The 12,840-nt window shown below is 38.2% G+C and overlaps 2 protein-coding genes across 5 annotated transcripts in view; both read right to left on the reverse strand.

Annotated features, from left to right (window-relative positions):
• Positions 1–450: 450 nt before the first annotated feature.
• LOC309874115 (uncharacterized protein C3orf38 homolog) lies at positions 451–7,079 on the reverse strand. Its single transcript, XM_082752046.1, has 3 exons — positions 6,756–7,079; positions 4,936–5,156; positions 451–2,002 (listed from the first exon to the last, which is right to left on the reverse strand). The coding sequence occupies exons 1-3, from the start codon at positions 6,886–6,888 to the stop codon at positions 1,427–1,429; spliced, it is 930 nt and encodes a 309-aa protein (XP_082608172.1). The 5' UTR covers positions 6,889–7,079; the 3' UTR covers positions 451–1,426.
• A 1,621-nt stretch (positions 7,080–8,700) lies between these two features.
• ZNF654 (zinc finger protein 654) overlaps positions 8,701–12,840 on the reverse strand; it is a 35,608-nt gene continuing 31,468 nt past the window's right edge. For all 4 annotated transcript variants that reach the window (XM_082780002.1, XM_082779999.1, XM_082780000.1 and 1 more), the window contains one exon: positions 8,701–12,652. In XM_082780002.1, the coding sequence (XP_082636128.1) occupies positions 12,645–12,652 (8 nt within the window). In that variant the 3' untranslated portion in view covers positions 8,701–12,644. The remainder of the gene's footprint in view (positions 12,653–12,840) is intronic.

A 12,840-nucleotide genomic window follows, 5' to 3' on the forward strand; every position in this document is an offset into this window, starting at 1 on the left:
AAGTCATACCACAACCGTGTATAGAGAATGCACATTCCAACAGAGTATTTGAACCTTTACTTAGAAATCATTTTAGTTTTTGTTTGTTTGTTTGCTGAAGAGAGTTTTAGATTCAGACTGTTTGTAAAAATCAGTTTGGGGTACTTCTTGGTATATCATGTACCTGAACCTTCTTGTTTCCCTCCTCATCCACAAAGAATTTTACCATTTGTCTTGATGTGTTTGTCAGAAAAACAAAGAACTCTTCCCATGTTACGGGGAACATTTCCCTTTTCACTACTTGTACTGGTGAAGCTACAAAATTAAAACACAATTCCCAAACAATCCAAGCAAAATGTTAGAGAAAGATGTTTTATCTGGTATCAACATTAATAACTTATAATAATAATAATTAAAAAAAAAAAAAGAATGTAAAAAGCAGTCAAGTTCCACAATGCTAATTATTAATGCTAGGAAGTGGTATTTGGATTATTTATTTATTTTATATCACCTCTTGTTGTAAATTCCCACTGTTAACAGGTTGACTTCTAGTCAAGGTAATAAAGCATCCAGGAGTAGACAAAGCTCCTATTTTGAGAAAATATACAAAAATCACTATTATTATATTAGAATCTCTGTTGTATGTATATACAAAATAATTACCTCAGCATTTGGTTCAGACAGTGCTGTTTTAAGTCACGGAATCAACTATTTGATCCAAGAGAGTCAGTGCTAGAAATGGATTCCTAGAAAACCATCTCCAAGTTGGAATTGTAAAGTACGAGAAAGGAAAGCTATTAACCTAAACAGAACAGAATTAAACAATGCTAACTTCCCTGCATCGTCCTATTAAATTACTACTACTGGTTAGTGAAGAAACCACATTCAGAACATAAAAGGCAGCAATGTTCATTCACATTATTTTCCCTGTTCCCTTCAAAAACTTCCAAAAGAGCAGATGGTTTTCTCAGGACTTTCAGAAGTCCATTTAGACATTCACCAGGTCCAATTTCAAAAAGCCAGCAGCAATGATTTTCTGTTACAACTCAGGAGGAGTTTAAACTTGTTTCCTGAGAAGAAGCAACCTACAACTTGTGAGCTCCAGGTCATCCAGTTCATTATACACCGTAGCCTTCCCATATTCAAATGTAACCCATGTTCTGTAAGCAAGAATAACCTAAGTAATTTCATTCCTAACTTTAGTGAGTAGTAATCTAAAGTAATCTCAAGTAATATTTTGAAAAGTTTGTTGGCTGTTGGAAAGGTGCCCGAAAGCAGCACCTGTATAAGTACTTCAGACTCTTTATCTCTGTTTGTCATCTGGCAAATCTGACTCAAGAAAGAGACAACATCGCATGGCTGCAATCATTTCAATATTCAACCATGCACAACAAGTGCTGTACGCTTCCCCCCCTTCCCACCAGTCCCTCAGTTGTGGAAGAGCTGCTCAGAATCTATGAGGTTCAAACACAGCCAGTTCTTTCCCATCATACAGCTCCTGCAGTTGGTTTGACTCATATTTTATGGAGGGTTTTTCAATCTGCACTCCAGGCTCCAGAGCATTCTGTCCAATGATTTTAAGATTTACAATTTTTATTTTCCAGGTATTTCCCCGGATCGGACAGCTAATGAGTCCAAAAATTTGTTCAAAGATGCCCAAACAAACGTTGCCTCTATGTACCGTACCAGCCACCGCTACTAGTACTAAGCCATGCCGAGACATGACACATTTCAGTCCATCAGAATTCAGATTGGGGTTGAACAGAAGATATTCTTCTTTCACTAATGAGAGCAGACGAAGGCTCACCATTTCTGCACCAACATATTCTTCCATGTTTTTTTCTAACGTGTTGTAACAGAACTTCAGTTTGGCATCCTCCCAGAAATGCTGTGGTCCCCATTTTTCTTCAGATTTAACTCCCAAAGGATGTTGAGAATTCAGGAGTTCAAAGAACCACTGGCAGAATTCTTCTCCTAGATAATGAACATCATCTTGTGGTGACTTCGACCTCTTTTCATGACTCTGCAATCAAGAACATTTTTTCTTAGAATATTTAGTCTTAACATGTGAGTTCATCAGTTAGAATAGCCTAAAATTCATTTAATTCTTCTTTTAAACATTCTTTGTCTCCTTCAAATGTTCTGAGATGGAAAGGAAGAAAAAAAATGCAGTAAAATCTCATTGTATTTTAAAGATCATAATTACCTAACAACTAGAGAATCGGGGTAGGTTCTCTGAAATTCAGTTAGAACAGTCCTTCAGTTTTGTCTTGGTCTGCAATTTATAATCTAAGAAGGAAATCCTGGTTCTCCCCCTTTGGCAGGGGAAGTATTTTTAAAAAATTTCTGTGAGACCCGAGTTCTCACACCACGAGGAAAATCTTCTGCGTAAAAAGTACACTGGCCTTCATGTTTCCAAAAGAAGTTACAGAAAAAGAAGGATACAGAGCCATGCTTAAAAGTTAATCTCATATTAAAGGATACCAATTCAATATAAAGTGCCTATAAATTAGGAAATACACCTTTTTTTTTTTTTCCCTCTTTTATCTTGCCTTCGGTCTCTTCTTTTTTCCTACCTTTTAAGCTTGCAAATTGTGGTGTTCTCTGCACCTTCCTACAGCTGATAAGAACAAAAAGTACTTACATGGAAATCACCTTTTGAATCAGCCACCTAACACCTGAAACTGACAGAATACTTCTGATTCGTGGGGTATTTCAACCATGACGGCACAATACGCTAAGAAAATATGCAATCGATACATTCCAGAACTTTCTCACCAGATCATGTGCCTGAATTTAGCATTTACTGTATGGCAGTAAAATTACCGAAATCATCCAAAAGATGACATTTGTAGCCTTCAGCATATACAAGAAGACCGGAACTCAACCAAGAGTGATAGGTAAAAAAATTTTAAAGCCAAATGCATGGCAAGTATCATAAACAAGTATCAGTTAGCAACCAATGATCATGTTAATCATCAATGATCATGTCAATGATCATCCATATAAAAGAGGGTTGCAAATCAATCCAAGAGTTATATCAATAAATATGCACTGCATTATGTATTTTTTAAACACTATTATGGATCAAGCTAAAAAAAGTCTACTCCTTGCAGTCCTTCCTGGTATTTCTACAGCCCCATGTAGAGGAACAGCAAAAATTAGGCATAAACTGTCAGGAAACTAATCGCTTTGCAATTAAATATTTAAGAAAGGTTTTTAAGTCAGTTATAAAAACATATTTGGTTGAGAAGACACTTCTCTCCAAAGGAAGCGTCACTGTAACAAAGGCAGGAATCAGGTGCTCAAGTACAGTCTTGTTGGTCCATTTAATTCCTACATATAAGTAGTTCACCTATCCTCTGTTTTTTGCTTCTTTGTTTGTTTACAATAGCAATCATTTTTTACTTAAGAAAAATCACTCGAACTTTCCAGTGTAAAGACACATGCCCTCCAATTGTAAGGTGAAAAGATTTTTGAACAAAAACTAAATGTACAGTTGTTCTGATCAAAACCTGTTCCTAGAATTAAGTATGAAAAGTTTGGAGACTTCTCTACAGAAATTCTGTAGTTGTTAAAAAGCAAACTTTAATTCCTAATTCTGTTATGTAGCTTCCTGCTACCTGTGTCTTCAAAATGGTGAAGACCACATGAATTAAGAGAAAACAAAGACAAAGTAAGATGTATATGATAGGTAAAGCAGCTGAATTTAAACAATTATTTAATTTAATTTTAATTTAGTAAATTAAAAAGAATTTAAAACAGTTGTCTTTAAGTACTTACTTAGGAGAATTTAATTTGCTTATCTTCAATCACAAAACTTCACCATTGGTGAGTAATTGGAAAGTGCTCTTGCAAGAGCATTTTTTTTCCAAACATGCCCACAAAATATTGTTTTAAAAGCAATTCTCAGCTAAAACATAATTTTAATCAGTTAATCCCTGAGAGAGAGAGAGAGCTGCATTAAATTATCAGCAGCTACAGAGCTCCAGCAGTCCAGCTGGTGGGGCTGTTGCCCATTATGTCTCTGGTATACAATAGCTGAAAGAGCAAGGCTATTTAGAACTTCATGGTAAAGATCCAGGAATAATAGAACGCTCAGAGTTCATTACACCACAGCAATCTTGCTGCATGTCATTATTTTGAGCCTCAAAATAACCTGTAATAGCCCAAACATACTTAGTTTCACAACATTAAGTGTTACTAAGATCAAGTAAAAAATGACATGGAACTGGCGCTCCTACGGGCTTCACATTTCAATGACATGAAAATCCTCAAAAATTTATTCTGCGCCCTATTAACTGCAAGACATCAGGAGCAGAGCTTACAGACAGAGCTGTTTTGATTGCACTGTCTCTAGAAACAGACCAAGGGCCCTTCCAAAAAAGGCGTTTTCTCTCTGTTCCGTCCCCCACAGCATTTTAGACCCCACTGACAGACCTTTCACCCAACAATCTACTCTAGTGTCTCTTTGCTCCGCACTGGGATGTGCCCCGCTGATAGTACTGCCAATACCTGGTGTGACTGGGTGAAGACTGAAAACCCTACGCCCATCGTCAAATTTCTGACAACATCCACCACACTGAAAACTAGTAAGGGACTATGTAGGGCTTCCGTACCATTTCCATTGTTCTCAGTTGTCCTCAAATCCACAGAATTACCTGTCAATACTCCCTATTCCAGTACAATTTAAAAATTAGAAGTGTGAAGACTTTACATCGAGTTCAAATTTACGCTTTGCAAGATGGAGCAGAGGACTCTGCTCTGCAAGCTATGCACTTGCACAGACACCATTAAATAGTGTAATTAAACAAAAATAAACAAGAAAAAAGATTCAGCATCTTCATAAAACACATGTGAAGAGCCTCCTTCTGGACACAGGTTAGAACATTTACACTAGTTATTCTGCAAAAGCCAAGCTGAGCATCCACAGGTCTTTCAGAAAGTAGCACTCACCTCTGCATGTGTTTGTCTCTCCCCTGACTCTGAGCCGTTTGATGGGAGCTTCCCATCCCAGTACTGCTTTACATAAGCAATGAGTTGATGTTTCTCAGAGGAAGGAGGCACTGCAATTCCCTGTACTGCCAAATACTTAAAAATTGTTTCTCGATAGACTTTTCTTCGTTTCAAAAGTTCTTCTACACTTTGGCTGTAAACCAAAATGGCACTAATGGCTTCTGCAAGTGAAGAAAACAAAGTTAACAGTTACTTTTCTCACCAATAAACTACAAACCTCTGCTATTTCTTATGCTCCTGACCAGCACTCCTAACAAAACACAACCCTAAGTGAAATGCAATTGGTTATAAATTCATTTGCAAACTGAAATGTGAAATAACTAGATATAAATCACATTAGACACAGTAAATAAACACCTGAAGCCTTGCAAACATGTTTAAGAACAAGTGGTGTTTTTACTGAAGAGCTAGCTACCTTATAATCTCTATTACCAGAATCAAGGATTGTTTGGAACCCCATGTTATCTGAGTTTGATGAAAAGGATGCAGTTTTTTCTTCCAAATGAAATTATGAATATTCCTCAAGTATGTTGAGATTTTCAAGCTCTGTAGAAACTCCAAGTGCCTCCAGAAGTATAAGGATTCTTGCACACAATGCATTTCACCCATAATTCCACAGACACAACTAGTCCTCCTTCCAAATTTAGTTGATCTGATTGTAACATGAAATTATTTCGGCCTTCCAGCTGCCATGCAGCAACTTCACTAGTGGAAGCTAAGTTTAATTTCATTCTCCATTTGAAGAGCTCTGGAATATTTTACATTAAGCCATCTACCTGTCTTCGTGAAGGCAGGACTACACAAAGAAAGAAGAAACAGACAAATCTTTTGTTGCTCTGCTGCATATGGAATTTGAATCTTAATTTCTGCATCAAATGGGTAGTTCGGTGATCCGGCCAGAAAACATTGCTATTTTGAAGAATGTGCCAGTACTCAAATGTTCCCTGAGAACAGAAATTTGTCAGAAATGCAGAAAGGTAACCTCTGATTACTCACACACTAAACAACAATTCCAGTACCATAAGTTCACAGTTTTTTAGATAAGGCAGCATTGTTTGTGAAAAGGAGGTTCCCTCTGGGCTCCAGAGGATTGATGGAAATGAAATCCAATCTCTTCTACCTCTATACTAGTCATATTTCTAATCCCAGGTTCATAAGAAACATCATACTCAGTAACACAATGACAGAGCACTGCAATGGGACTTTCAGAAATATCCAGCTGTGATATTCCATAGCAAAGTTAGGAAGACAAGCTGAAATTCAATTTTAAGGCAGTTGTGGCAACCAGTTCTCACCAAAACTGAGGTGAGACAATTATCATCACATATATTAAAACTGCATAAATGTGAAAAGGCCATGAGCTTAAGTACGAAATTATTTCGACTTTTATTTTACCCTATAACCACTACAAAAGTAGATAAAACGTGAGAAAAAAAAAAAAAAATGCAGGCATATGAACTTTTGAAAAAAACATGCCCGACAAATCGTACTGGTTTGAGTTATACTGAGAAATAAACACACGCAAGGTTTTTGGGCGAGCTCGTTACAGGGCAACGCACTGCGCAGCCCTCAGCCGAGCACACAGAGGTTTCACTTTCACGAATGAGACCTGAACACCAGGCTCCGAGGCGCACCCAGACCAGGCGGGGCCGGGCCCGAAGCGGCCGGCCGGAGAGGGGCTGGGGGCTGAGGGCCGCCACCCGCCGGCGCCCAGCTGCCCCCACACACACCGCCCCCGGCCCGGGGAGGGGCTGCGGCACCTTGGCGGCTCTCCGGGTGGACCAGGCGGTTGGTGATGGTGTCCGTCAGCGCCAGCAGCTCCTCGGTGCCGAGCAGCTCGAGCAGCTGGCGGCACCCGGCCTGCTCCCGCTCGCTCAGCCCCGCCGCGGCCATGGCTCGGCCCGGCCCGTACCAGGCCTAGCCGCCGCCGCCGCCCGGCTCGGGCCCTTAGCGACGGCGGGCCATAGCGACGGCCGCTTCCGGTACAGCGCCCCACGCGGTCCCCCGGCCTCAAGGCGCCGGGGGGAAACGACGGCTGGCACTTGAGTTCCGCCCGGCGGCACCCGTTAACTCTTTCCTGCCCAAATAGCACCGTGTCGACGGCAATGAAACAAAATCTAGTAACAGCCGGTACGCTAACAGACGCAGCAAGGAATTTATATACATGGTATATACGTTCCCATTTCGATAAACATTTCGCCTGCAATGTGCATACGCCACTGGATTTGAGAACCCTTGCCCTTATGCCAAACTTTGCGCTTTTTTTTTTTTTTTTTTTTTTTTTTGGCAAGGACCTTGTCAAGATTAGACAACATAGAGAATTAAAGGAAGCTTGCAGTCAAGGTTACAAAGAAGTCACCATTTTGCGGAGGGCAGTCATAATCTGAGATCAAAACCCACAAGGAATTTACGGGACAGTGAATAATAAACAAGCCAGCGTTTGCAGAGGACAGTTCTGAACTTTTCTGAAGATGAAGAAAAAGTGATTAGGCTGCCTTTATCTTTGGACTACAGCATTCAATGAAGGAGACAACAGAGCAACAGAAAGGCGTGCATCACACCAGAAGTTACCATCCCCATTAGCAGCAGCGTTACCAGACGCAAACAAGCTCACGAACAGCAGCAGCTGAGGCTCAGCTCTCCACACTCACAGCGAGCAGCCTTCCCAAGAGGCACTTGGTGCACGTAGCACAGAGTTGCTGAAGGATTTTAAGCATTTGATGATGGAGAAAAACAGACAACTAGAAGCAGAGATCTTTGCACTGGCACAACAGCTGACGGGGAAACCCTCCCCAGCAGCATTCTGAAGCCGCTGTCCACCAAGAGAGAATGTTCTCCCCTCAACACCATAAAAAAATAAAATAATAATAAAATAAAATGAACACTGGTCCACAGCTTTCTTTGACCACCACCAATTTCCCTTGCAAGCTTTAATATATTCCTTCCATGCTTTACTACTTCTATCTGTCATGCCAACCTTACACTATTCTCTACATGCACATGAACACACGCTAAGTGGGTGACCCCTCTCCCACCAGGTCTGAAACTTCAAAAACCACCCCTCCTTCCCTGAGCTCATAGGCCAATTACTCAACAGGCTACCATTTGCCTATGCATTCTGATTGATTCCCTCTGTCAGAGTACATCATGCAGACAATGCACAATGCCAGTAAATTACTTATATGCATTAGTTAAATCCTGTTCCTAATGAACTTGGTGACTAAATAAACAAACCTTTTTGAAGGTAATCAGGCCCAGTCAATTACAAGAAGTGGGTTACCTACTGTCTTATAAGGTTCAACCACTGATTGAAGCTTTTTCTGCAGCAACATGCATTTCAGACTGATGACCAAAACCACCTCATCCTCTCCCTCACACAGACACGCTTCTCTCTTCAGCAACTACCGGTTCTAAAGAACTTGTAATACTGTGACTTCTTGAAGACTTTTAAATAAATAGTGACTTAGAGGTTCCAATCTTCCTAGAACCAATAGTCTATTTTAATTTCCTTGGTCATCTTTGATATTGCTGGATATTCTTGAATAGACTTAAGTCTATTAAAATCTCAATACCTGCACACTTGGAACATTGAGACTTGGCAGCTTCAAAGAAGTGATAAGCAATTACACACACATTACACAACAACTTCAAAACATTGCAGCAGTATTTCCAGAGTGATTCCCCAAAGGACAAGATCAATTTCTATCAACAACAAAGACAATGTTTTATTGAACAAACCTATGTACAGTACAAAAAAGTTTTTAAAATGAAACACTACTGTTGATTTATTGCAGTTTGATGGCTCAGTTTTAATTTGTACTCTTATATAAAATGCAAAGTAAAATAATTTAACATTCAACAAGGAAGCACAAATTTCCTTTCTTGCTGAACCTGTAACAGCTTTTACAAATTAACAGAGTCCCAAAATGCATATGCTGCATTTAATCAGAAAGGTGTTATACAGTACCAAATAAATTAAGAAAATAGTAACACTACCACCCTCTTTGAGTCTTTTGTCCATACCACTGGTGTTAAACAACAGAAGAAATGAGTACAGCTGAACCTTCAATGTGATATTAAAAATCACAAAGTTTAATGTTATAAATTATCCAAACTATACAATTTATATAGTTTCAATGAATATGGCTAAATAACCAAAGTACCAGTGACCTTTCCCCCACAGATATGACCACTTTCAATTTTTATTTTTTCCATGAAAGGTGCCTACAAAGCGGCAACTCTTTGAAAATTTGAACTGGCATGATCTCTGCAGTGAACTAATCATGTTAGAATAGACAATCTTAAAAGGAAAGTTTAAATCCAAGTTAAAGCCACCTGAAGGCACATTATTAAAACATAATTATCAGCAATGAAATGCACAAACTTTGATCCAGCAAAGCTCCCATGTTCATGTGTAACTTCAGGTGACTTTACGGAATTTGCATGCTTACATTACACACGTACTTCAGTGTTCATTGAATCAAAGTGACATAACCTGATGAATTATTTCCCATTATATCACAATGCTTAATGCCTGGGGCAAAACCTTTCAATTCTGGACTTGGAACCTTTTTTCAGCCCTAAAAGTTGCAGGCTTAGTAATAGGATACTCAACATCCTAAAGAATGCTAAGAAAGCATGTAGAATTATCCCACACACATTTAAAATATCTTTCTGCTCCTAATTAAAGTTGCTTTATATCAAAAGTATCTGAGAATACCAACAGGTATTCAAGAACAGTTTAAAGAAAATACAGTGTTTTTTGAAGTGAAATCATTACTGAAAATAAAAGTGTTACAACCCATTTCCTACTTCAAATCAATTTAACATATTTCTTTTGATAGGTGTTAGGTGACCTAATACTCACCTATGTTAGAACTCAGTTTTCAGATCTCTCAAGTGTGTATTCTGAACACGTGCTATAAACAAATGGTGGTGTCCAAGAAAAGCATTTTTGAACAAAAATGAGTTTAATACAGGTACAAAAAATTATGGTCACAGTTTATGCATGTACATAGATGCATTTATCTATACACTTTAAACCAAAAGAAAAAAACACAAGTCTTAATCATGTTTTTAAAGCATCTTCAAATACATGGAGCTCCAGGAAAAGGTAAAAAGCACCAAAGATTAAAAGGTACACTTAAAAGACTTTACACAAACATTTGTCATACCTTATTCAATGAGTTCTCAGATTTTTAAAGCCATAATACTTTATAATTGTCTTATTTTTTTTCCAAATATACCTAAGCAAATTTAACTGATTAGCAATGTTAAGCAAAGAAAGGGGAACCTAGGAACATTCAAGATGGTAATTGGGTCCTTAAAAACTTATTGGTAATTTGAAGCAAGAAAAATGTGAAAGTGCATTTGGTTGAGACGGTCCCCCTTACATTGAAAAATTTTTAATGTATTTATATATGTAAATATTTATATATAGTGTGTATGTAATACATATGAATGATGCATTTAAATCACTTTTCTGCAACTGCGAAAAAAATTCTTTGGTGCCTCAAATGTCATAAAGATCTCCCAAAGTGGGCCAGCCATTGGTATTAATGTAATGTACACATACCTGTGATCATAATTTTATAACCTTTTATGTTAATCCAACTCAAAATTAAGGCAAAAAATTTCTAGAATTTAGAAAAAGTGTGATTTTGAATTTGCATTTTTATGTCTCAGGAGAGGAAAGGGAAGCAGAATTAATGCAAATATCTGCAATTTCACAGAGAATTATTAGCAGAGGCATTACTGAACTATTAAGTTCCAGAACTATTTAACAGCCTATTTTACGACGAAACCCTTAGGTTTACAAATATGAGCCATTGCTACAATGAACAGATCCTGTTTACGCCTTGATTTTTTTTTAGTTTTATTTTGAATTTTTGTGTATCTGTTGATTTAATCAAGTTGATCATCCTACTACGCCATCCATACATTGAGACGAACTAGTCAGTAAGCATACCAGCTGAGCAGGAACAGTTGGTCTTCGCTGTCCTACATTTCTGTGATGACTCCATCTGTACATACCATTTTTCATCATCGGACTTTGTGGCTATAATCACATGAAAATTTTCTCCTAATGACACATAACAGGATCTCAAACTTTTTATGGTGGCAAGGCAGAATAAGACAGTTATTAGAGGATAAATTACTACAGTAATTAAACAATGTGCATGTTTGCCACAACTCTTGGGCATGAAAATCAAAAACTACAACAGCATCTTTTTGGTTTCCAACCATCCTGTCTGTCTCTTCTATAGATCTCATTGAAAGACTCAAATTTGTTATCTTCACAACATCTTTCTGATCGTTTTTATGAACAGTCAGTTGTTGGATAAAGTGCTTAACATTGAAGTAAGTCCTTCACTAACTTCTGGGAAAGCTTATCTTTTCAAGAGATGCTGCCAGATAGGGTTGTACTATGTCTTAAGGCTCAGTTGATAGGTTTTCTCCCTCCCTTTAGACATTAAATAATGTGTTACAGCACTGAGCTGTGACCAGCCAACATTATGTAATACCACGCATGTGGAAACAGGCTCTTCCAGGTCTATGCTAACTTGACATGCATGCTCTGATTTTGTCTGTCTTCATTACCTCCCCTTTATTATAAAATAAGCCTTCTGAAGTTCCTTTCAATCATACCAACAGCTGAAAGGACCTCTGCATTTGTATAAAATCAATTTAACTCTGTCCCGTAGTGCACATCTACCCCCCTGCACATTATGCATTTTTGTCTGCTTCTGGTAATATCCACACAACTTTTGCAGGTACTGCTTGTATTAGTCTTCCTGCACCTAAAACCAATGTTTTACAGGACATTCAATGTGTACTGTAACCATAGCCCTGGAAAGGGGCTTCTCTGGCATGCATCTGATTTCCACTGTGCAGGACTCACTAAGTAACACATCAATGCACTTTCTCCTTGCATGCTCTGTACTTCAAGATTTTTTTGTTTTGTTATTTATTGTTGTTGGTTTTGATATGAGAGCTTTCCATCCATCTTAGATTTCTTTCTACATTCCTCCTTTGGATTCTGAGTACAAGTTTATTTAATAAAGTTCCACTGATTTTAGCATATGATGGAATCACATACTCATACTCTGAAAAAAAACAGCGTTTGGTTTCCATATAAATTTCTTATAGGTTTCATCATAAAGTGACACCATCTTGAAAGATTTCTTCCAAGCTGTGTGGATGGACTGCCTTTAATCACACTTTTTTTTTTTTTTTTTTTTTTTTAACTACAGCAGCTTAAAGAACCAGCTGTTTTGGTTTCCATAAGGCAATTAATACCTCTGCTTTCTCTGCCTGCTCAGCTGTATGCATTGTTTTCTTTACACCTTTGTGCTAGAAAGACTGTGCCGCGAAGCTCCAATTATGCATTTGAAATTGATGTGGCTTTTTGGATAACTGGTACTTTGGGGATTCCGTAGCAACCTTTCTGGACTCAAAAACTGCAGAGCTCCTATTATTCCTCTGTGAGTTCTGTCTAGAAAATGTGCTTTGTCTTTATCAAGGTCAGGTTTTTCTTTAGTAATTTGAGACTGCTTTATGATTTAAGGCCAACTGGGAAACAAACTGCTGCTTCTCTATGTAGTGTTCTTACACCACTCCTTGTTTGATACATTTTCCCACAATGTGAATCAGGCACCTGTGAAATAAAATGCATAGGTTAGTCTTCATTTGATTCCCCATATAAATCCTTCTTCCTTATGGAACATGGCTCACATGTTCCAACATGTAGTTTCTAACACACAAAGACAGACATGCTGAAATACTCCTGTTTTATAAGATTTTTTTCCCCTTAGAGCCGCCCACCAATTTTCACCACCTCTTGCT

This window comes from Aythya marila (assembly GCF_965140915.1).
Source record: "Aythya marila genome assembly, chromosome: 1".
NCBI lineage: Eukaryota > Metazoa > Chordata > Aves > Anseriformes > Anatidae > Aythya > Aythya marila.